Source organism: Pangasianodon hypophthalmus, chromosome 13 (genome assembly GCF_027358585.1).
Source record: "Pangasianodon hypophthalmus isolate fPanHyp1 chromosome 13, fPanHyp1.pri, whole genome shotgun sequence".
Taxonomy (NCBI): domain Eukaryota; kingdom Metazoa; phylum Chordata; class Actinopteri; order Siluriformes; family Pangasiidae; genus Pangasianodon; species Pangasianodon hypophthalmus.
In genome coordinates this window covers 7,354,941-7,380,780 of record NC_069722.1, presented here as the reverse complement: position 1 = coordinate 7,380,780, position 25,840 = coordinate 7,354,941, and the positions used below count along the sequence as shown (strand labels likewise).

The following is a 25,840-nucleotide window of genomic DNA, read 5'->3' as shown; positions in this document are numbered from 1 at the left end:
CAAATATTACAATTTGTAGGAACTTATCTGGAGCAGACAGTGGAGAACAGTGTTGTTCTGCTCCTAATTTCAAAATCAGAAGGTTTATATTTTAATGGAGCTTATATTGGTTCCAGTGGGAGTACAGGTTTCTCCCCAAAGCAAAATGAAGTAATCATTTTCACAATATTCAGAAAGATTACTGGAGTACAGATTATTAAAAATAGGATTGTTTTAATATCCGGGCATGTGTTTTAGTGTTGTGTTTTGGGTGTAGAGGACGGCAGTGAGAGGAGGATGGGTGGAGAAGGTGATTACGGGTAATCAATAACCCACAGCAGGAGCCTGGCGCTGTAACCTGATTCTCTTATTATGAGAAAGAAGGAAATAACAGGGAGGGGGAAGGGATGGAGAGACAGGAGGAAAGACAGAGAGGGATGCAGAGAGGAGTGGAGGGTTAGAGAGTAGACAGCCTTCTCCAGTTTCTTCTCCTGCGGGATTATGAGTCCATATCGGACACAACGAGGACAGCTCCTGCTGTATACGCCAGACTGATCTTTCAAATGCTGCCATGCATGGATCAGTATGATATTATCCACTGAGTCAAATCATTAGTGTAATTGGTGTAGTAGTGAAGAACATCAAAAGGAATTTGACAGTGTAGAAACTCGAGTGTGTGCATCATTTATGTGGACGGTTTTTAAATTTACACTTTTACAAAATTCAATTTTATTTGTACTGTTCACAAAGCAGTCAGAAAATAACTTTGTGATCTAGATCCCTAATGAGCAAGCCGGAGATGACAGTGGCAAGGAAAAACTCCCTGAAATAACCCTGAGAGCAACCAGACTCAAAAGGGAAACTCTTCTGGGTGACACTGGATATTGGAATTTTATAAATCATTACAGTATACAGGTGTAGAAGAGTGAAGGCAAACACTACGAAGTGTGTTGAAAGGATGTTCAGTGTGAGCAGCTAATGAGAATAAGTGTCCCAGGATGAGCACAGAACAGTGTTTATGATATCAGCAGCAGTTCTTAGGAACAAATCGATCCAGGTGTGATTATTCACTAAAACAAGAGTGAGACTTAAGGCGTAAACTGTTTTTGGGAAGTGAACATCTTTAGGGTATCCGTGTGGGACCGTCGCAGCAAATTGAGTCAAAACTGTAGAAGCTAGAATGCTCCTATCTGTTGGTTTTTTTGTGATATTCAAGTATGAATTTAGCTAATAATTCACTCTTCTTGAATTCTTTTTAATAAGAGAGATTCACAGATGATTATGACAGGTGCTGAATCTTGTTACTATAAGTTTACGGTGCTTAAAACAAAGTAATTGTATCAAATGGCCTGGCTTATTTGTCTAACTAACTGACTGAACTCCTGAGGATGGGAAGGCCACAGAGCATTTAGTGTATGAAAAATTAGTTACACTATATGTCCAAAAGTTTGTGGACACCTGACCGTCACACCCATATGTGGTTCTTCCCCAAACTGTTGCCACAAAGTTGGAAGCACACAATTATATACAATGTCTTTGTATGCTGTAGCATTAAGAAATCCGCTTTGATGGAACTAAGAAGCCCAAACATATTTCAACATGACAGTGCCACTGTGCACAAAGCGAGCTCCATGAAAACATGGTTTGGCAAAATTGGATTGGAGTGGAAGAACTCGAGTGTCCTGCACAGAGCGCTGACCTCAACCCCACTGAACACCTTTGGGATGAATTAAAACTCTGACTGCACCCCAGACCTCCTCACCCAACATCAGTGCCTGACCTCACTAATGCTCTTAATCCCACAGCCAAGCTCCAAAATCTAGTGGAAACCCTTCCCAGAATGGTCGAGGCTATGTTCGAAATGCACAGAAAAAAAGCTCATGTGGGTGTGATGGTCAGGCATCCACAAACATTTGGCCATATATTGAATGTCTTTGGACTTTGATGGAATGTAGAGTATGTACAAGCCTGTGTTTGCATGTGTGAGGCCTTGGGGCCCTCAAGAAATCACCTGACTTCTTAAAATCTAGAGATTAGTACATACTGTGTGTATATATATATTAGACGTATAAGGTTAAGTACACAGCGCTGTTTAATTCATGAATCTGTTGATTAATTTTAACAGCAGCTCTGACAGTACTGTCAGCTACAAGGCAAATAACAGACTTACTGTATACTTACTGCTTGTTCTAATACGTTAGCGTTTCTATAGCAACAGCTAATTCTCTGGGTATGGTATGGTGGATACTCCTTGTAAACTAAACCTAAAACACTTGTTATTTAACAAAGAAAAATGTATAATTTTTGATATGGTGAAGTTTTCTCAAAGTGTTTTATTCCTTTTTTAAGTAGTCAGTTATAGTATCTAATTTCTATAGACTACATAGATTGTAGTTTGGACATTTAATATGATGGCACATGCCATCATGACATTTATTCATTAATAATTGTCCTTATGACAATAAAATTCACAATATGTCCAGATATATTTTGCAGGAAGAACTTCCAGCTCGAGCATAACTAAAATTGAGTAATCTCAAGATCGGAATTCGATGTAAACATAAGCAAAAGACAACACTGGTTTGTTTTAAACTCTTTTGCTGGGTCCAGATGTCCACATCCTACTCTTCTAAATACACATCTTTTTGTATTGTAGTTACTGAATAAGTCTCAGTGGTGACTAAATAATATGCTTAAATATCAATAACTGAATAATAAACTGTGTGTGTGAGCATGTGTTTTTGTTTTGGGACAGAGCATTAGCTCCTTGTGTGTTCCAAACCCTTGCATAGGGAGATAAGACGATTTTGACATTGTGGGGACATTGTTGCTGCTCCCAATAAAAAAAAGTGCTTAAAATAAGTGTGTGTGTGTGTGTGTGAGCAGCATGGAATGAGGATTACTGATTTCAGTAGTTTCACAGTGGTTCTGTTGCACTACTGCAGAAAGAACCTATTGTGTTCCACTAAAACTCCCACAACTCCAAGTCAACATGCACACTCATCGTTTGTCCATATGTGTGTTTGTGTGTGTGAGATATTTCTAGATGGACATGTTTGTTCATTTTTGTAGTCAGCATCTATATATTGACTCCTTTCCCTTCTCTTCAACTTTTATCTTCTCTTTAAATTCACAATGACATTTTGTAAATGCTGATGCTGAAAGGAGTCAGCACATACCCACACACACGCAACACACACACACACACACACACACACATACACATACTGCAGTGCTGCTCACACTGATCATACTGCAGGCAGCTCAGAAATCTCTTGCACACACACACACACAAATACTTTGCATAGAAAGCTGATCTCATGTTGGTTTAGTTCACGGTGTGTGTAGGTGCATGTGTACAGTACAATGAAATCCTTTTCTTTGCATATCCTTGCTTGGAGTTCAGGGTCAGCCTTGGTACGATGCCTATGGAGCAGTGGAGGTTAAGAGCCTTGCTGATTGGCCGAAAAAGTGGCATTTGGCAGTGCCAGGATTTGAACACATACTCTATGGAATGTGAGTCCCAAATTTGGGGACATTAGCAATAGCTACCCAGCTACATCATATTGCTTAACTACACATCATAACAAATTGCTATTGCAATTTCTTTGGTACGTTCCATTTTTTATATTTACTATATAAAGGTAAGTTTAATGGCAGTCAACCTGTAACAATTTGTTCACACATAAGAATTACGATATAATAAATAATTAAATATATAGTACATAGCAGGGTCATCAACTGGCAGCCCACAGTCCTGATACAGACCCAGCAAAGTATTTCAGCAAAATGAAACGATTACTCAAACAATACTGTATGAAAGACAATCAGTTGTAGGTCAGCTACTCTAAATGAATCAACTCAGCTTCTGTAGCAGATCTTCTGTATCAGCTTATCCAATCACCTACATTTATGTAAATTATTTAGCTGAAGGCAGCTCATCTGACCAAAGACTAGCTACAGGGCTAGAGTCATTAGGTCAGAAATGGTAGGGTCTTAGACAGTAGATTTTTCATTTTATTTACTCTGTCTGGTCTGAATGGGGAACTGAAGACATGGTTTGTTTTAAAAGAAAACGTAGACGACAAAAACAGAATTGTTAAAGATGATTGAACAGAGAGGTGTTTATTCTCCCTGCATCAAATTCAAAACCGATGTGTCTCATCTCTTCAGAGTCCATGATGTTATTCAAAAGTGGTATTATTCAAAAATATGATACACCACTATGAAACAAAACAGAATACTTTAGTTTGTCTTATTTATGGCCATAAACCAATCATTAATGGTTGAACACTAAAAAGTACACTATATGGCCAGAAGTAGGTTGATGCCTGATTATAAACCCCATATGTGGTGCTTCCCTAAACTTTTGCCACAAAGTTGGAGGCCCAAGATTTTCTAGGATGTCTTTGTATGCTGTGGCATTATGATTTCCCTTCACTGGAAATAAGAGGCCCAAACCTGTTCCAGCATGACAGTGCCCCTGTGCACAAAGCGAGGTCCATAAAGACATGGTTTGTCAAAGCAGTCAAGTGGCCTGCACAGAGCCCTAACCTCAACTCCACTGAACACCTTTGGGATGACTTGGAACGCCGACTTGCCCAACATCAGTGCCCAACCTCACTAATGCAACATTCCAAAATCTAGTAGAAAGCCTTCCCAGAAGAAGGCTGTTATAGAAGCAAAGGAGGGGCCGGCTTCACATTACTGCCATGCTTTTGAAATAGGATGTTCAACAAGCACATCTGGCAGTCACGGTCAGGTGTCCACATACTTTTGCATGTAGTGTAACTATTGTCATCATTCAGTCATGTTAGTTGCTTATCCAGGCCTTTGTAAGCAAGAAACATAGCTTACAAAGTTATGTAGCTGGACCTTTACAAATTTTAGTTGAATACTGTTTGTATATATTGAATATATATATATGAATCTTTTACTAATCGACCTCACTGCTTTTGGATTCTTAACACTGATTAGGATGCAGCTCTGTGTGTATATATCTGTCAGACTGCCAAAAGCTGTTGCCCAAATCAGTGTTGCAGTGTAGTTCACTAGCTGGCCTGGAAATGATTTTAATTTGTGTGGTGAACCCATTGGGGACAACCTGATTTAGTGTGCTAAGATCTGATGTGTTAAGATTTCATACATGTATGTGCATGTGTGTTTGTTTGTCCATTAACAGAAGTTTATCGAGTTTGAGGATGCGTTGGAGGCAGAAAAGAAGGATCTCCAGGCCCAAGTGGACTTTTTAGAATTACAGGGAAAACAGTTGGAACTGAAGACCAAGAACTACGCAGATCAGAGTGAGTCAGCACACACACACACACCCACAGAAGCACATGAATGAGATTGCAGCATGCGTTCACACAAGCACATACACTGCCCTTTTTAACTAACTCAAAATACGAATACCCCGTTGGTGTGTAATTGTGGTTTCTGACTCATTTTGTAGTCTCCCGTTTGGAAGAACGTGAGTCAGAGATGAAGAAAGAGTACAACGCTCTTCATCAGCGACACACAGAAGTAAGATCTTCTCCGGATGCCTTTCACACACATATACACACACAATGCCTGTATCTGTATCTGTATAATTCTCGAAATCTCAGTATGTTTATCTATATTCGGATTTAAACCTGAATTGGGCGTGACCTACACTGGAAGGGTTTTTTTTTGGTATTAAATATGAACCCTGTGCCCCAGAGAACACTGGAAACCACTACAAAAGAGGTAGAAATGGCAGCACTGTCAACATAGTGTTCAGTTCCTCAACCTCAGCTACATCACTCAAGCTCATAATTGGTCTTTTTTAAAATCCCTCTTATTTTTGTTTGTACCTGTCTGCAGTGTTTAGTAACAAATATAGTTGGTTCTATTTCCCAAAAATATAAACTAGTAGCCTAATTTAAACCACTGCAAGCTTGACCAGGCAGTTACTAAAGATGAACGAGTGAACTCTGTAAATTCATCGCGCAGCACCACATGTTCATGGTAATGAATGCGGTCTTTGTTTGTCCCGTGAGCTTCATATCTGACTCCACATGCTCCCTCGCTAAAGACCTCTCACTTGCAGAACTTTTTTTGTTGCGCCCCTTGGAATCCCAGTCCCAATGCAGTCCCAATCTCTAGTCTCACCCATACACCTTATCTGTTCATTATGAATAATATGTTCATATTCGGTTACATCCCAAATGAATATACAGTACACCATGATGTTAATTGTTTCTTTTGCAGATGATTCAGACCTATGTTGAACACATTGAACGCTCCAAAATTCAACAGGCTGGAGGCAACCAGTCAGATACCACAGGCTGCGGAAGAACGTGAGTGTGTGTGTGTGTGTGTGTGTGTTGAACCAGTATCCCTTTGGTTTAAATGTAACTGTTAACCATATTGATATGTTGTATGTGTTTGCTGCTTTTGTGCTTTTCGCTTATATGTGCTATATGTTAAGGTGCATATAAGCTGGTTTTGTTAAGATCCCATGATTAAAGCAGTCGTCTTGGAGATGGTGTTGCTAGGCACTCGTTGGACTGAGATGTTGGCTGACAGTCTGTCAGTTCATGCTTAGTCACAGGCTTTGTAACGGCTGGCCCTCAAACACACACCCATTATACACACACACTCACCAAAATGTGCACATTACTGCCCACACATAGTCATATGCAGCCTTCACATGCTCTTCGGCTGCTCATATTATCCGCTCGTGAAGTCGTGATTACAACATCTGAGTTTTGCATCACTAATATTAGCTAGCTAGTGGTTTTGGTATCTTCTTTACATTTCTCCCATTGTTAAAATTATGATATAATGGTTTGGTGAACTTTAAAAATAATTTGTATGAAGGAAAAAATGACGAATGACCTGCCAGTGACTGTTAAAACTGAACTTTCTTTCGCCACGATGAAATGTTTAAGGTGGTAGCAAGTCAGTTGTAGCTATTTTCCAAGTTGTAGCTATTTTCCAAGCTCCCAGTTGTAATTGCTAATTAATTGCTCATGTGTGACCTTTATGATATTCCTGAGAGCACGGTAGGCAAGCAATACTTGGACATAATTATTAGATTATTCTTCACTTCTTGTTCAGACAATATATACACATACATATTCATGTAATATTATATCTTTTGTGTCTGTTTTCCTCTGCACAAATGGTGCATCGATTTTGTCTTTCAGGGTTTGAACATTTGATTAAGATAACTCATTTTCCATGCTTTATATTATGACTGATTTGCATCATGTGCGCTGTGTTATGTTATGTTAAATGTACCATGTTCTGTGAAAAGGACATGTGTCTGTCTGTTTGTGTCTCTGCGTTCTTAAGTCTAATTTGCATCTTTCTCGTTGTGCCGCTCTCTCTCTCTCTCTCTTTCTCTCTTTCTCTCTCTCTCTCTCACACTGTGTGTATGTGTGTGCACTGCTGTGTTTGTCTCCTCAGTCAACGCAACACCTGGAGGAAAAGGTAAAAATGCCCCACAATCCTGTCTGCCTCTACGAGAGGTTATCACTCCCTGTTCCTACCCCTGCACTAATTTTAATCCTTGTAGAGGAAGATGAATCCCTCCCGATTGAATGAGCCCAGTCATACACTGAAAAATCTATACCTCTTTCTCCTTTGTGTGCGTTCACATGACCCAGGCTCACATGTCTGTTACGGGCTGATTTTTACTACACTTTGACCTTAAAGGAAAAGTCCACCCTGAAACACATGATGTTTCTGTTGAAATATTTGTGGCGTGTTTAGCAATTTTGGTGCTAATTTGTTGGTTGATGCTGTATTTTTTGTTGTAAGAAGTTAGTGGTTGTTGCTAGCGCAGTTACAATGAAAATTTTACCTGAAACATAAGAGATAAAGGTCACAGGTTTCTTTTCTGACTCACCATTTTCTAGCGACATTCAGCATCGTATTAAAGAGAAATCCAACACAGGAGTGATAATAAACATTGGACTCCATGTTCCAGAACGCAATGCAGCTATATGATGCAGTTGTGCCGAGTTATGGCAGAGATTGGGCACAGCTAGTTAGTGATCTGCGAGATGACAAGCACAATGGCGTTGACTGTGGTATTAGCATGAATGCTAATCTGTTTGAACAGTGTGTACAGATGAGGAGGTGAGAGACCTGAACAGACCAAACAACTAGAGTGCTGCTGCATCGCACTCCTTAAGTAGAGATGAAGCGAGGGTTAATTCCCACTGGTACACCTTTCAGCAGGTGGTCATTGTGGGTAACATAGGGAGCTATTAACCAAAGTGAAAATAGAAAAACATGTCGATCAATAAGTGTAAGCTAAACAAAGTCGACTCAGAATTTCATTACAAAATAGATCTCGGACGCCATTGAAAAATCACATGTTAATTGTAAAGATTAAGGGTGGATTTTTCCTCTAAGTCCTTTTGTGTTAGTATATGCCACATTTCTCATTCTCTGCCTCTCTCTCTCTCTCGTTCTGTCTCTCTTTAGTAAAGCGGAGCGACCTCCTTCGTTGAGTCTCTTTCCCACTGGGGATGCTATGGTACGTGGGGGTCACGGGGGGGCTAGGACGACGTCGACAGACGCCTGGCATGCCAGTGATCTGGGTCGAGCCGTCTACGCCCCTGGCTTCCAGGTGCGACAGATAGGGCAACTTGTCGTGCCGCAGCTGGGCAAGGAGTCATCATAATGACATCACTGTTCTGCTCGCTCCCTACTCCCGCTCACCTGCTCGTGTCCCTGGAAGACAAGTTCTGTCAAATGCACACTTGTCATACTGGATGCCAGCAGGCATGCAGGGATGCATAATGTTTATTTACGTCTTTCAGTTTGTAGTTTAGCAAAACATGTAATATATTTTTGCGTTCTTTTATTGCAAAGGATTATTTTTAACTCAGCAATGAATCATGACTTTAGCTTCATTGTCTTCTGCTTTTGGCTTGCTTTGTCTACATAAAAGCATTTATGCAGATATAAACGGAAAAGCAGAATACATGTATCTACACATTTTAGGAAGCTACATGCAGTAGGAGCCTTTTAGGATAACAGTACTTCAGGAAAGAGTTAGATCCTGTGGAGGTTGACACTCAAAAGTTGGTACTCAAACCAAATCCAGTCATGCATACTCTTTCTCCCCTGTCAATCACAGGCATCTGTGAGCTTGTGTATGCAGAAGAGGGTAGATAGCACTTTCCTCTGAGTGTGTTACACTGCCCTGTGATGCAGCATGAGCAGCAGTTTGACAAGATGTGGTTGTTCGGCTTCTTGAAAGAAACACGTTAGCCTTCACCCTTCCCAGTTGGTAGCTGTCGTATGATGGAGAGAGCTAGCTGATTGAAAAATGGGGGAGAAAATGGGGGAGGGGCTTAGTTTGATAATACATTTATATTATTATGTCTACAAGTTGTCATATTGCCCTGCCGTTGGTACTTAGAGTACTGAACAGGGATGTATGGATGTAGCTAGAAAACATGTCTGATGATCAAATGCTTTATTTTTCTTCACATAAAAAAAAAACACTGACTTTTCAAGAAAAATTGTCACCGCTCAACACCTTCCAGAGTCAGATTAGTAACTGTAGTGAGCTGTACTGCACTGTCTGGTGAGGACACGTCCTAAGTCATAAACTCAAGTCCAAGTCTAAAGTCAGGAAAATCCTGACTTATCTCTGACTCCAAAAAGATGTAGGACTTTAGTACTACATCACTGGGTTTTAATTAGAACCATGAAGATGGCTGCATTTACACTGTGGGCCTTGATGCACAGTTCTGCTGTTGTGACACAGATCAGATTTTTTGTCCTGCCTGTTTACCTGTATGAAAGGCCTGATATATATATATATATGATTGCTGTGATTACATCATTCCCTTGCAAAAATACACTAAGCTGAAAACAGCAACTTCTTACTTGTAGCATCCCTGTGGTTGAACATAACCCCCCACCACAGAAGAGATCATTTTCGTAGCGTTTATTTGTAGCAGTTTACTCTACGTAAACGTGTTGTGCTGGTTTTGTCATGGCTTGCGATACGAGCCAGCTGTCACACTCCGGCAATGACAATATCTTCAGAACTAAGAGCAAAATTGGATGTGAGTGTTTAGATGTGAGTAAAATGACCTAGATGAAATACAAATTCATGAAACACTGTTCATTGTTTTGAGGATGTTTATAGCACTGCAGTTTTAAGTGCATTTATTATTCACACTTAACTGCCTACAGATCTGCCAATCTCTCATATTAATGTTTGCATTTTGTTTTCTTTTGTGAAAAATAACAGGAAAACTCGTGCTCTAGACTTGTTTAAAGATAGAACAAAAATGGCCAATTTCATACTTCCTGTTTTCTATGTGACTTATTGGTCACATGACTGCGCAGTGCTTGTTGCTTATTTGTGGCTTTGATGGTGCTTTAATGGACATATTACATCAAAGTGTTTCTTTGTGAATTTTGTGTGTGTGTGTTTAATAGTAATTTATGCCATTCTACAATGTTAGTGCAATGCTAAATCAATTCACTATCAATTCCAGTTCAAATGTTTTGTGTGTATTTGTGCTTTAATGTGTGGGTGTTTCTGATTCCTCCCAAATAAAGGAGGACGGCTCAGAGTCCGACTCAGTTGTGGCCACGCCCAGCAGCACAGGCAGCAAATCAAACACTCCCACCTCATCTGTTCCCTCGGCAACAGTTACCCCTCTGAATGAGGCGGTGGTTCCCTCTGGAGAGTTTGACATGTGCCGGGGGCGGAGCCGCAAAAACGCCAAGAGGCTCAGCAGGAATATGGAAGTGCAGGTCTCACAGGAGACCAGGAATGTCAGCATCGGTGAGAAAGAAAGAGAGAGAGACAAGAAAATGCAGAAATCCCATATGCTATAGTTACAATATCTCATATAAAATCTATATAATTGTGCACAAGACAAAATGAGTTGTGGAATTCTTCTCAATACTATGCACCATAACCTCAGTTAGCCAATATAAGTACTTTTCATATGCAAATCTTTGCTAGGGGTTTAAGGAATGCAAATGTATTTATGAAAATGAAGCCCAGTGCTCTATGATAACCCACACTGCATATGTCTGTGTGTGCGTGTGTGTGTGTATACGCAGGTATGGGAAGCAGTGATGAGTGGTCTGAGTTTCAGGAAATCATAGACTCTACTCCAGAGTTAGATATGTGCATGGACCCTCGTATCTATGGCGGAGGAAACAGGTGTGAAAACTTGACAGTGTCATGCAGAATAATTACAGTATTAATATACAATTTGAGAATTTTTTATTTTAAATGCAATTCTTAGCACACATATGTTTTGATTTTCTCTCAGGTCCTTCATAGTTATTTATCCATATTTGCTACATCCACTGCATCTTGCATTTGTACTGTATATATGGAGCAGTATGTGGACAGCGAAAGCCCCACTGACTATTTACTGCAAATTCAGCAATGTTTCAGTATTGAAACAGTTGGTTTAGAGCAACACACTAAGGGCTATATCCAAAAATTATGTCAATATTTATAAAGGGAAAGTTTCTACATATATATTTCTATATATGGGTTACACACATATGTGTATTGATTTTTTCTGAGCCGTTCATTCAGAAGATTATAATTATCTGTTATTCAGACCTCTGAAGTTGCCAGATATTTCAGTAGACCACAGATTTTCCCACCTTTGCTGTCAAATATAATCCATGTCAATAAAAGCAAGAGAATTTATAAATATAAAATAAAAAAGAGTAATATGATGATATATCTAACAAGAATCTAGTATATTGCTGCATGAATAGTCCTAGATGTATTTATAACACTAATCACTGCAAAGCTGATTTAAAAATATGGCTTCCACCTTCATTATTCAACAGCTTAGCTTATAAAATAGCACTTGATCCAGCACATCAAATTAATTTTAGCATGTCATTATTTAGTATGTTATTCCTTACCGAGTTTTTTTTTTTTTTTTTTTTTTAGTCCATCTCAGGGCATAGTGAACGAGGCATTTGGCATCAACACAGACTCGCTGTACCACGAGATCAAAGACGCAAAATCTGACATCATTGGTGATGTGGATGCCGGAGCAGAGCTGCTCGGTAAGCTCTAGTCATGGCAATCCTATGAGTTTTTATCTTCACTGTACTGTTGATTCGTAGCTTCTCATAAATGCAGGCCTTTGATTTGTTCATGGTATTGTATTTATGATTTTTCATTGTTTTTAAATTAGTAACTTAGCTAAATAAGTGATCTTTGCACATTGACCTGCATGACCGTTTTGTACGATGGCTACACTGCTAACAAAGGCCGCTGGGATATCACGCTTGCCCCATGGCTGCAGCACCCCAACCATCAAACCCATTGTGAAAGAGGGAAACCTTTCATTTGAGTATGTTTGGCTTAAAGAGAGTTTTGATCTGTTTATCTTAGATTGGGGCGTTTTCCATTTGTTTTTAGTTACTGTAAAGGCAGAATTTGATTTGTTTATCTCAGTGTGAAGGTGGTGCTTTGATTTGATCGGCCGTCTCACTCACTGACCCTTGACCCCTCTCTGTGCTTCCTTCCTGTGTGTGCTTCTCCTGGCCATGCCCCTAGGGGAATTCTCAGGTGTGTATCTCATCACTGATCATTTTATTATTTACAATATTTTTATTTTGCTGCTCTTTTACCTCCACACTTACTTGATATGAATAGAATAGAATCTCATTTTAACACCAATTTTAAAAACAAAATTTTTGCAGTTTTCTTCAGTAATTTGTTTCTGAGTGAAACAGGTTCAGTGTTTTTCCACTCAGAGATAGCTGGGAGTCGGGGGAGGTGAAAGATGACATGATTAATTACATATTTTTAACATCCGCATGTGCATGGTGATGTAATTAAAAATCAAAAGCTGTTTAGAAGTGGACATTAATAGAATAGAATAGGATGCTTTCAAGTTTGAAATCAGCAAAAAAAAAAAAAAAAAAGGCCAAATAATCTTAAATTTGTTTAAGAGCAATCTAGCAATTTGCAGTCTGTCTTATATGACTGATACTAATGCATAGGGAAATAAAGTTGGTTTTGATTATTTTAGTACTGCATCAGCTTCAGCTGCAGCTTTTGATAGGTCTCATGTTTTGAACAGTCACATTTTTAAAGCTAACAAGAATTATCAGAATCATTGTTGTAACAGTAATTTTTGATCATGAAGATATTTCTTCGCTCATCTGAGAGGCTTCATCAGTTCTGACCTGAAACAAGTCCACTTGCCAAGACTGACAGGACATTCATATAACCTGGATGACTGAATACCACTTTATACATCCAAATTAGACATTCTCTCATTCTGCTATTCATATGATGTTTAACTATGTGTGACAGCCTGGGAAAACCCTTCACTTGGTGCAATTTTGATATTTGCTCCTACATATAGTTCTACCTCTAGTTTCTCTTTGCATGTATCTTAATCAGGAGTAAAGTTATAGTATTTTAAATATTGGTTACCTCCAAAACTGAAAAAGGAGAAAATTGCATTTAAATATTCCACTCCAACTGATGCACAGGAGCTCTGTGAACAATTTGTTTGTATCTGATTATAAACTGAATTTTAGGAATCTTTAAGGCCAATGTAAACTTGCAGCATTGTTCACCTATTCTCCGACATCATTTATGTACATCTGGAGGATTAAAAGTGATATTCACTAGGTGGCACATCAGAGCCAAAATATCCTTGTCCATCAGGTGTCGAAGTCAAACCTTAAAATCTTTAGAGATTTCATGTACACTGATGTTAAACACAATGACAAGCTCTGTTAAAATTTTCTGCTGTTGTCGTGATTGTTGTCATGAGCTCTGTCTCAAATCTAAACCTCTGATCTTACATTCAAAAGTATTTACTAATCTGGAAAATCCAGAAAACAGACCTTTCAGTAGGCTTGAAGACTACATAAGAGTACTTTTCATTAGCCAGTTGCTGACACAGAATCATATGGAGCTTTTCTGCCCTAACTATTTACTTTGGTATTGCACCATGCGGAAGCATAGCATTCAGTTCTGAGGATGTGCGAGCAACACTAAAGAAAACCTCAGGATACACGTGGCAGCCATCTTGCATATGTGCATGCATAGTTATAAACAAGTATAATACGTCCTTTAGGCAATCTGACTGTTTTTACCAACACTTTGGTTAAACTGGCTCCTTAAACAGCATGATCTTTGCAGGAAGATAGCCTAGGCAAGATTAAAAAGCATATAAAAAATTACGCATTGTTTTTGGTTTCTTTAAAGTTGAGATGTAAAATTATGTTTTTATATTATGTTTTTATATTATGTTTTTGTCTTTTTGGCTGTTTGCTAGAATTCAGCCACAGTGAAATTTGACAGGTTTTTCCCCCAGACCACCTCAGAAAATATAGTCTGTGTGTGTGTGTGTGTGTGTGTGTGCTCACACATGCATATGTATGTGTATGTACAGGAAATCCCTCAGGCAAAACGTTTATCTCACCAGAAGCTTTCTTGTTTTCTCCTTCTTTGTCTTTCTGTCTCTTTTACCCCTTTTTAAAATTTCCTTTGCACCATGGCACCCTTTTCATTTTCCTCTTTCTTCTCTCCTTCTTTTATTTCACTCTTACTCTTTGTTACTTTCCCCTCATTATCCTGCTGCCCCACTTTGCCTCTTTTTCGGCGCTCTCTCAGTGCGGGATGATTTCTTTGGTAAGGCTCTGGCCCTGCTGATTCCTCCATGTCTATGTGTTTTTTGTGCCCCATGCTGACATGATGGTATCCCCTCTTCCTATGCTGTGATGTCATTTCCTGCAGCGCTTCTGCTATGGCATCCTTCATTAGCGTTGCTTCGGAATGGCCATATTTAATTTTTTATTTAATGGTCTGTTTTGAAGTCCTCTGTGAATATTTTTACAATTTGTTTTGTAATTGTTATAAAAGTACATGCATCTAAGTTGCATTTTGTTGAACTGCTTGTTTCTGAGTTGGATTGTATTTGTGCTACTCTTCCCCTTCTCCATGATCAAGTTACCATGTTGTTTGCATATAGTAGCACTCATGAGTTAAACTAAACCTCCTCAGTTTTTTTTTTAATTTAAATTAAAAAATATATTTTTATTAAAACATTAAAGAAACTAATTATAGTAATGCACACACTAAATAACTGATATAAAGCTTATTTGGAGGCCACTGCTGATTAACTGTATCTAACAGGGATGGGGAAAGAGGTGGAGAACCTTCTCACAGAGAACAAACAACTACTGGAGACCAAGTAAGAAGTGTGTGTGTGTGTGTGTGTGTGTTTATGCACGTGCTGTATGTCTGTTCGTATGAGTTTTCACTGACCGTTCCTCTCTGCATAGGAATGCTCTGAACATTGTGAAGAACGACCTGATCGCGAAAGTGGATGAGCTGTCGGGAGAGCAGGAGGTCTTGAGGGAGGAGCTGGAGGCAGTTAAACAGTCCAAGAACAAAGTGGACAGCAGAGTCAAAGACCTGGAGGAGGAGCTGAAGAGGTACATATCTCAATTTTCCTTTTTCAGACATAGTCTGAGGTGGGAAGTAAAAATTACTAACAATTGTTTAATTGAATTTGAACTTTTTTTTAACTCAAGTATTTTGAGTATTCAAGTATACTTGAATGTAAGAGTTTATACTTTTCTAATTTAACTTGAGTGAAGGATTTGAAGCTGTGCTTCAACATTAAACAGAGGATTTATTTGATGAGTAGTTTTACTTGAGTAAAGAATGGTCATAGTAGGTACGTTTCCAACAAAGTTCAGGAATCTTTAGAGGAACTAAAATGTTCTGGAAAGAAGAATTGTACGATTTCTGGATGAGTTCCTGGTTTGCCATTCACTCTACTGTGTGAATAACAGCAAGCTTCTAAATAACTAACACTTACAATGATTCTGACTCGCCATTTGTGTCTAGAGTCCCTTTACCCGAGTGTTACTAGACATGTATCACCCAGGATGACAGAAGTAAACCCTTAATAAACACAGTCCTCCTGGGGAAATCCTTTCATCCTTTCACTTGGCTGTGTGTTTCTGCTATGTCCAATACTATGCTGAAGTGCAACTGTGCATAATTGACTCTAATTTCATCTCCCCAGGCTGAGAGCTGAGGCACTCGGAGCATCTCAGGACTCAAAGGATGAAGGAGGAGAGGATGTAAGTCTCACACTTTCTCCAATTAAATAACACAATCTAATAATCTTACCTGCTTAAGTAATTACTTGAGTATATATTCTAGGGATGCATCAATACTGATTTTTGATATTGATTTACTGGTATGGGGTTTTGATCCGATACCATGTTCATTTACGCATAAAAAATGCTTTGTTACCAATCTGATCTGATATCACATGATACAATGTGACTATCTGTTCATTAGTGCTAAGTTATCACACTAATGAACAGACAACCTGAAATGACATCGATTTAGATGTATTACACATTTAATGATGGCAATTAAAGCAAAGCAATAAAATGTAAGTCTAAAACCTAGCATGAGAAGTTCATTGCTAGCAGATACAGCATGGAGCTGAAGCAAACACTAGCTATATGAGAAAAAATGTCTAGACAGTGCTGGGGGATATATTGCTTTTGCAATTTTGGCAGTATCAGTCACTGACAACAAAGGATTCTGACACAATGAAAACAAAAATGTACTTTACTTACAGCTGTACAGAGGCACTTTTCTGAGTTTAAACACGACCCATTCTTCATTGTTACTAAAGCACTCATTTAAATTCACCTAGCTAACATTATGAAGAACGAGCCTAGTAGCCTAAGTGAATGAACACGCATGTTTGCTTTACATGGCCACTAGTTAAACCAGGGAAATTTAAAGAGAGCTAAATAAAATGTTTTGTGCTTCCCTGATTGATTAATACTAAATATGGTACTCATTTCTGTATCGGTATTGACAAGTACCAAAAACAAATGGTATCAGTACATTCTTACATACTTAGGTATGGACTCTATTAATAAGGTCAGTAATTGGTAAGAAAGTCAACAGTAATTACTGCAATGTGCTGAAGCTGGGCACTTAAATAATATGAATGCATATTATTTTTAATACTGAGGCCTTTAGATGCTCTGTTTATTTAACACACATACACACACATCCTTGCATTGATGCTTTGGCACATTTCTCACAAAAAGCTTTATTTGCTGACCCATAAATATGTTACTTTAACCAGCTTTGCCTCTAATCACTAACCTCCGCCTGCTTGTGTGGTCTTTTTTCCCTTTCTTTGGCATTTGTGTGTTGGAATATGGCACAGTATTCGTCCTCACTGCAGGATGATGTGGCCATGGCGCAGAGGCGCAGGTTCACACGGGTCGAGATGGCGCGTGTCCTGATGGAACGCAACCAGTACAAAGAGAGACTGATGGAGCTGCAGGAGGCCGTCCGCTGGACTGAGATGATCAGGTCGGGGTCTCACACACATTTAATATATCACACGCAGAAAGGCATACATCACATACAACATCAAACATACATCACACTACTCCCTGGTGCACAACACACACTAAGTACATGCCTAGAAGTTCATGCACTCACTTGGGTCATGTGTCTTCATTTCTCTTTTTCTTGCCATCTCTATTACAGAGCCTCTAGAGAGAATCCTCAAATCCAAGAGAAGAAGAAATCAACCATCTGGCAGTTGTGAGTTCCTGGTCCTTGCATCTGATACTTGCACATTAATTTTTATAATTAACTTGTGATCTTCAACAGCGTCAAAGATTTATTTTGTGATAAAATTCAATGATATATGACTTTTTTAATTTTAAACTACATGTTGATCTAGTTTGGTTAACTGTTTCCTGCAATGCTGTCGACTACCCGCTGATAGTGGTACGAGTGGGATTTAGCGCTCGCTTCATCTCTACCTAAAGAGAGTGATGCAGCTGCTCTTTAGTCCTTTATTCTGTCCAGCACTCTCACCTCCTCATCTATACACTCTGCTCAAACAGATCAGGTTTCAAAGCTTCAACTTTCATGCTAATACCATCACCAATGCCATTGTGCTTGACATCTTGTACAAGTGCGTCGCATAACTGCATTGCATTCTGGATCTTTGAGTCCAACGTTTGCCGACTCCACTATTTCTACGTTGGCTTTCTCATTAATATGATGTTGAATATCAGAGGAAAATAGTGAGTGAGAAAATACACTCTTGCTCTTTTGCATTTAGGTGCTAACAGTAAACCCTGACCGTTATCCCTTAAGGATGAGATTGCTGAACTCTTTTCTCCTATTAAACTCTATTGTGACTGTGCTAGCAACGTCGACCTGTGATGTCAGAACGGTAGACAACTTCTAATAGCAAAACTACAGCACCAACCAACAACTTAGCACCAGATTTGCTAAGCACATCAGAAATATTTCACTATAAACATAATTAATGTGTTTCAGCATGGAGTTTTCCTTTAAGCAGCTGCAGAGAAACAAAGACCACAATGCTGTTTCCTAGGATTTGCTTTAAATAAGATGACAATGTGGTGAATCTCTCCTTTTACTTTTCCTCCAGCTTCGCACGTCTCTTCAGCTCATCCTCAAGCCCTCCTCCAGTGAAGCGGCCATACACCAGTGTCAACATCCACTATAGATCCCCCTCTCCTGGCTTCAACCAGAGACGCTCACAGACCATGTGCCAGATCTCCACTTCCAACCGCACACTTGAGTTCTTCCCTGAGGAGTGAGAACATGCAACAGCACACACACATACATACATAAATGTTCACAAATTAGTACAGACACACAAATACTGTTACGTACATACACACAGACCACAGGTATAAGACTGCGCAGGAAGCTCCAATGAAATGTTTAACAGTGCGGCTTAAAAACTTGATAACATCACATCTGAAACATTAGCAATACAGCATGCGATGTCCATTTTGTGTTTGCCTTAATGAATATGCAATTTCGGGCATTTATAACTTAAGCTAAAAATATACCTTTATGCAAATTGATTCATTTTACACCTCATGATTGAAGTTATTAAGCTTGAAAGTCACTTTTGGGGTGGAAATTGGATATGCAAACTAATATGCCTGAAGGTCGGGTATTAAATGTGCATAAGCATAATACTATTGCTTGTAAGGAAAATTATAGATGTACATTTATATAAATTATATCATAATGTCTCAAAACAATCAGAATGTCACTCCAACCCCTACATTTATTATTGCCATGGTTTTGTATTAGGTATTCACCACATGTTCCCTCCTCTGATGCGGACAGCATTTAGAGCTTTAAAAATGCTTACTCATGTTCATATTGTAGTTTTCCAAAGCATCTCACTGCCTTCAATCGCCATTATACTTTCGGTTTCAGTTTTATTTTGACTTCTCTGGGAATCTCTTTGAAATCTGAACTCCCTATGGCTATTGAGAACAATTGGCACACACAAAAACTTCATTTGCATGTTGTTTTGTACCCTTAGGTGGTATGTGATGTAATTCACGCAGTTATTTATCCAATTGCACATGCAAATTAGTACTTGTTATTTGAGATCTTAGTAAATCAGAGCTTCTGTGTTGTAATGGAGCAAAGCTCAGGGTTTATAGGACAGCGAGGTTTTAAATTATCATTTTGGGTTACATGGCTTCTCTGGGAGTCAGTGAGTAAACCGCAAGTTCTTTTGCATAATAAAATAAACCACTTTAATGACTACTGGACATTAAATTTTGTCTTTTGTAAAATTTATAATTACTAGTCCAGGCTGGTTTATGCTGGTAATTTCTGTTCTAGTTGTCTAGCTAAATCTTGCTGGTTGCATTACACTAGGTAGTGATTCTCAGATTACTTGAGAAAACTTGATGATGGTAAGACAGACCATTTTGTACAAAAAGGAAGGAGGTCGTTTATATTCTAGCAACTTGACAAGCTACAGAATAGATTCATTCAATCATCTTCAATGACTGTTTTATCCTGATCAGGCTGTGGATGCCTGAAACCTCTGTTTTTCTAAGCTTGAAATGCACTTCATATTGAATAAATGGCTAGCATTTGGTTGATTTTTCCATTATAAATGAACTGAAGAATATTTGGTAGAAATATTATTCATCCAAATATTATTCACGAAGCGCTTTATCCTGTTCTGGGTCAGACTGAATCCAGAGCCTATCCTGGGAACACTAAGAATGAGGCAGAAATGCACCCTGAATGGCTAGAAAACATTAACATGTCATATTGGGTGGGTTACATGCTTACTGACCCTGGAGTTCTGTATAACATTTGCAGTAAGACACAATTTAAATATCGATCACTTTGTAAATCACTCTATGAATGCTACATACACAGTACTCTTGCATACTTTTTTGGATTTGTGGATTTCTCTGTGCACACATTCCTGATATTGTATTATAGTACATTATGTTTTGTCTCTATTCATGTTTTCTCATCTGGTCTAGCTGATATTTCCAAAGTGCTCTGCTGCTTCCCCTGCTGCACAAATCATATACATATACACACACATACATACACAGATCTAATCTATAATATTGACTCAAACTTTCAGTCCAATGCATGCGTGCTCACAGCTGGGCTTCTTCATGCATATGTGTGTGTCTCTGCGATGTAGAGCTGCGCAGTTTTTCTTTCAGTCTCACCTCTAACCCACTGCCCCAATTTTCCTTTCTCTCTCTAACTCTTCCCCTCTCTCTTTCTATCACTTTTGCGTACGCGGCTGGCTGGCTGGCTCACTGATGCTCTTTTGTGGACCGCACGCCCCCTCTGTCTCTCCCTTTCTCTGTCTTTCTGTTCCATAGACTGCCCAGTAATGGTGTTGCGTCTCTCCTTAGCGACTCGGCGCTCTCAGTCCGTAGGGAGCAGCGGCGTGAGCAGTACCGGCAGGTCCGTGAGCACATGCGCCGGGACGATGGCCTCATGCAGGCCTGTGGCTGGAGTGTGCCACCCCGATTTAAACAGGTAGCGCCACTTCACCTTTGGCCTTTCACCTTTCACCTTTCTTCCCTCACCTACGCTCCAGCTGCTGAATTATGAAAGGCCAAGTTTGAAGAAATACTAGTGAAGCAGGAAAGAAAAAGAGAAGTGCAGGTAAAGTGGGACTATGAGGATGAGAATATTTCTTGAGGTTAATATGCTCTGTTGCAGATTTTTTTGCACTAGTCTTTCCTGTTCCTGAGTCTACCTACTGATCTGCTAGGTGATGGCTAACACATGCTTTCTGAGACATGTGAAGCCAGCCTTATCATCTTTTCATGCACAGCTGACTTGTGCTTGGAGCAGGGCAATACCTGCTCTTTTCTGTGTATATGAGCTAACACTCCGCTGTGATTAGCCATCCTCTCCACCCATTCTTGGACTCCTGGCAAGTCTCACCCTCTACTGTATAATTTCATCTGGATACTCTAGATCTGTAGCCAAGAAGTGCTGCTATAATCATAAAAACTGCCCTGTGCTCATAACACATTTAGTACAGTTTGATTTTATAGTATACAGTTGTAAAAGAGTAACATTTATAATCACACCCAGAAGAGGAATGGTTCCTTTCTGTGTCTGGTTCCTCTCAAGGTTTCCTCCTCATGTTGTCTCAGGGAGTTTTCCCTTGCCACTGTTGCCTCTAGTTCTCTTGCTCTGGTACTCTAGTTCATTAGGGATCAGGGTCTAAATCTGGATTTCTTGTTGAAGTGCTATACAAATAAAATTGAATTGAATTGGCATCACTGGAATTTAAACTCACTAACTCATGAACTCTCATGATAAAGCTAAACTTTAGATTGGTCTTTGAAATGACTGTAATTTGGTGTTCTGATTGTTTGATAGAACGTTGTAATCAATGGTATAGTTAATGATATTTTCCTGTTGTCAGGAGAAAAACAAAACACTTCAAGAAAAAGTGCACAAGAATCTTAACGGAATGATGCTTGTAGGCAGCTCCTATTGAGCAGCTGATTGGTTTAAATAGATCACAGATTCAAGTTGAAGAAGGTTACTGGATCTTGAAGCATCAGCAGCTAATGTTAGGTGGTGAGAGTGTATATGTGTCAGGGTTGCCAGTGGTGACCGTGTGTCGCCGCGGCTCTAACTGTGATCTCCTGCAGACGGGTTCCCAGGCAGACAGCGCTCAGGACGCCGCAGGAAAGAGGCCGCAGGCAAGTCTGCCCGGCAGAGGACTAGCATGCACCTCTCCCTCCCCGCCCCCTCTAAATCTCCGCCCCTAATCTCACCCAAACGTTGCCCAGCAGTCAGACCTAACAGAAGGCCTGCCCCTTTAGGTGTGACAAAGATCCCTTAAGGTTCTTTGAAGGGTTTAACAAAGTACAATGGAGCAAGAACACCTCCAGCACATAGCAACACAATATTGATGCACAAATGGTCACATGATATCTGCCAACCAAGAACTACAGATATCAACTCAAAATAAACAGTGATTCTCAGATAATTAGATTATCAGATTGGTACAATGATCAAACCTTTCCAAAGCCTACAATTAAACGTTGCTATTGGCTGTTGTTTCTGTCTTAAAAGTCAGTGTACAGTGTACAGTATTAATCCCTGTTGAGCATGTTTGTATGTCTTTAACCTAAATCTAAATCAGGGGTGTCAAACATGTGACCAGTGGGCCGATACCAGTTCTAATCCAGCCCACCACATGAATTTACAACCTGTGTTCTAAATTAAAATCATCTTGTGGAAGATTCGAAAGATTCGAAAAAAGAGCTGGTCTCTGTTATTCCACTAGGGAGAAAATAGAGCAATAAACTCAGGGCCATAAAGCACACTACTCACAAAATGTGCTAATGATATGTAATTCTTCACTAGCAAGCTAAATGTTTTAAGAATCCCAGTTAATCAGTCTCAGTTCCAGGTTGTAACACCACAGAATTTGTTTTGTAGTATATATAGGTAATGAATTACACTCTTCATCTCATTTGTAGGTAATATATGTTCAATCCTGCTTTACGTTTGTGTTCATAAATGAACACATTTGAACACACAGTTGTTGATGTATTTGGTCTACTAAACTGATTTTTTTGGTCCAGCCCACTTGACATTGGACGATGTGTAATGTAGCCTGTTGCCTAAAATGAGTTTGACACCCCTGCTCTAACTACATTTAGCTCTTTAACTGTTTAATTTAACCACCGAGGGAGTCCCCATGTCTCTCTGGTTCTCTGTCTGTGTTTCTGCGCCATCTTAACAAGGCCATGATGCGGCTTCTGCCCCGGGCCTTTTCTGCATATGAAGCAGTGTCATTATCTGCTTTGTGACTGTCCCCACCTCCTTGTCTCCTCACAGGCCAATGAGAAAGAGGACAACCGCATGAAAAACGTCCCTGTGCCTGTATACTGCCGCCCTCTGGTGGAGAAGGATCCCAACAGGAAGGTAAAACACATACACAGTAATGAGATTTGTGGCAAATCGGTACTGTAGGAACCACGCAGGATGAATCATCACATATTGACTTTGTGTAGCTGTGGTGTGCTGCTGGAGTGGACTTGACTGGCTGGAGGACACCCAGTCAAGAGGCGGGAGTGAAGCTACCAGCCAATGGCACTGATCCTCTGACTGGAGAGGACGAGGAAGGAGAGAATAAGAGCGAACACAGCTCACCGGAGAAGAAGAAGGTAAACAGCAACCCAGAATATGTATGCAGAGCTTTTCCCTCCTGAACTTTCCACTCAGGGAACCTGGTGCAGAAGTGCAGATTTGATCAGTTTTGATCATCATATTGACAGTACATTTCCTAATTTCAAATTCTCGTTATTTATACTTGTTTCAGTTTAATTAGCTTTAAATATTAGAATGTCATAGTTTTAAATAGATATAATTATTTTATGTAATAATTATAATTAACATTATAACTTTATCAGATCTGATTGATATTGATTAATTTTCTATCTCAGCAGCTCTGACAGTGCTTCTGGCTTAAGGTTTATAGTAATGCACTCATTCTGATATATTATTATTTCTATCCTAACAATCTTAATTATAAACAAATAAAAATGTGCTGTCATTTAACAAAGAAAATGTATAATCATTGATGTATAATCATTTTCTGTAACGGGAAAGCCTTTAGGACGGTGGGCTTTGCTTATTACTTTAAAAAAGCTGGTGAGGGAACAACTATTTATAACTGATATAAATGATAACAGGAACTAACTTGTTTTGCAAATGTTCCACAACACTATATGTAACTATAAATTGATTAAAAAGTATGATTTGTCATTCTTTAATGTAACTGTTCAGAAATTGCTGTTGTTTAAGAGAACACTTTGGGATGTGCTGTTATAGGAACAAAATCAACTTTAGGGTGGTAATGGCCCTTTACTTCAGACCATTCACCACGTTGATTATTTTCCTATAATATTTTATTCCTTAGATAACTGCTACAACAATTTTAGAAAGGATTTGATAGTGATATCCACTGTCACATCATTAAATAATACTTTATTAAAATAATTACTAATAATAAAAGTGCAGACCTCTCACACTGAGAAACATGCCAGTATATAACATATGCAGTTTACTGCATAAAGAGATGTCAGAGAAAATGATTAAAACACAAATACAAGAAAATTACAAAAACCCATGCTAGAAAGATTTTGTTGCTTATACTAAATCTTTTATTCTCTATCCTATATTGCTTTTACAGATCTCACCAACTGTGTCTTTCTCTGCTTCTCTCACCTGCTTTCTCTTGCTCTCTCTTTCTCTCTCAGCCTAAGGAGCTACATGAGACAGACTCCATGAGTAGCCGTGTGTGGATCCTGACCAGCACTCATTCAGCCAGTAAGGTGGTCATTATCGATGCCAATCAGCCCGGGTCACTGGTTGACCAGTTTAATGTGTGTAATGCCCACGTGCTCTGCATCTCCAGTGTTCCAGGTGAGAGCTATACTCACTAGCAGATAGATAACAGACAGTCAGTTAATCCCTTCAGTAACACAGTATGGCATTTTGCATGCTTTCACATTCAGCATTTTTGACAATAAGTATTATAAATATGCTTGTACCACATCATGGTTGAATTCTCAATCGTGATTGGTCAAGAAGGTGTTTATTGATTGATTTAACAGTACAACTATGACAGCAATGTCAGGTTTATATTAATATGCTCATTCTAATATATTACTTTTTGTATAGTAACAACTTATTCACAAGGACTTGTATAGAGGATGGTCTACATAATTAAAGCCTAATAATAAGTGGATAAAAACTGGTGTTATTTAAAAAAAAAAATACATATATAAATGTTGCTCTGGTGAATATTATTAGCTTCAGGAGAGAGAAAAAAGAGCCTGGGGAGGGAAGGACTGCTATAATGTAAATTATGAATGAGGGAAGAGTTAGCCCGATATCTGAAGTTTAATAGAAGACTCGTTTGATGAGATCTGAATTTGTTGAAATGTGAAATGTGTGTTTGCAGCGGCCAGCGAGAGCGATTACCCTGCAGGTGAGATATTTCTGGAGCAGCAGGGTGATGGTGGTTCAGAGGATACTGGTAGAGTGGAGGGAATGCTGGCAGGCATCACACTGGTGGGGTGTGCAACCAACTGCAGCGTCGTGCGTAGTAACTGCTCCTCACGCACCGACACCCCAGTGCTGGACAAAGGACAAGGTGAGTCACATCCCGTAGTACATAGTTATCTGTTTGTGAAACTGTGAAAGATTTGTTCATGTAAATGGCAGGACTGCTGCATTTTTAGAGCTTGAGGACTGTATAACTGTAACTGCTGTCCAATATGTGACAGGGGTTTTATGGGTGTCATTGTCACTTTGGCTCATGTACTTGGTACTATTTGGCTCGTTATAATCCAGCAGGTGCCAGTAAATTATATCCTCAGAGGTAATTCTTTGGTCTCTGTGGTGCCCGAGGCACTGAAAATAAGAGAAAAAATATGAAATTTCATGTGTTTTGGGGCATAGCTTTGGAAGGGTCAG

At 39.3% G+C, this 25,840-nt stretch overlaps 1 protein-coding gene across 13 annotated transcripts in view; it reads left to right on the top strand.

The window, feature by feature from the left end:
- Nucleotides 1–25,840, top strand: part of mapk8ip3 (mitogen-activated protein kinase 8 interacting protein 3) — a 41,240-nt gene that overhangs the window by 7,278 nt on the left and 8,122 nt on the right. For 2 of the 13 annotated variants that reach the window (XM_026916366.3, XM_026916360.3), the window contains exons 2-21: nt 5,162–5,282; nt 5,432–5,502; nt 6,211–6,299; nt 7,414–7,437; nt 8,440–8,584; nt 10,540–10,768; nt 11,053–11,155; nt 11,912–12,030; nt 15,128–15,185; nt 15,277–15,429; nt 16,029–16,086; nt 17,223–17,353; nt 17,534–17,590; nt 18,456–18,623; nt 20,701–20,860; nt 21,997–22,047; nt 23,195–23,281; nt 23,371–23,523; nt 24,619–24,784; nt 25,326–25,517. In XM_026916366.3, the coding sequence (XP_026772167.1) occupies nt 5,162–5,282; nt 5,432–5,502; nt 6,211–6,299; nt 7,414–7,437; nt 8,440–8,584; nt 10,540–10,768; nt 11,053–11,155; nt 11,912–12,030; nt 15,128–15,185; nt 15,277–15,429; nt 16,029–16,086; nt 17,223–17,353; nt 17,534–17,590; nt 18,456–18,623; nt 20,701–20,860; nt 21,997–22,047; nt 23,195–23,281; nt 23,371–23,523; nt 24,619–24,784; nt 25,326–25,517 (2,335 nt within the window). Of the gene's footprint in view, nt 1–5,161; nt 5,283–5,431; nt 5,503–6,210; nt 6,300–7,413; nt 7,438–8,439; nt 8,585–10,539; nt 10,769–11,052; nt 11,156–11,911; nt 12,031–12,526; nt 12,539–14,605; nt 14,624–15,127; nt 15,186–15,276; nt 15,430–16,028; nt 16,087–17,204; nt 17,354–17,533; nt 17,591–18,455; nt 18,624–20,700; nt 20,861–21,996; nt 22,048–23,194; nt 23,282–23,370; nt 23,524–24,618; nt 24,785–25,325; nt 25,518–25,840 lie in introns of all 13 variants that reach the window. The other 11 variants (XM_053239140.1, XM_053239138.1, XM_026916369.3 and 8 more) reach the window with 9 other exon arrangements.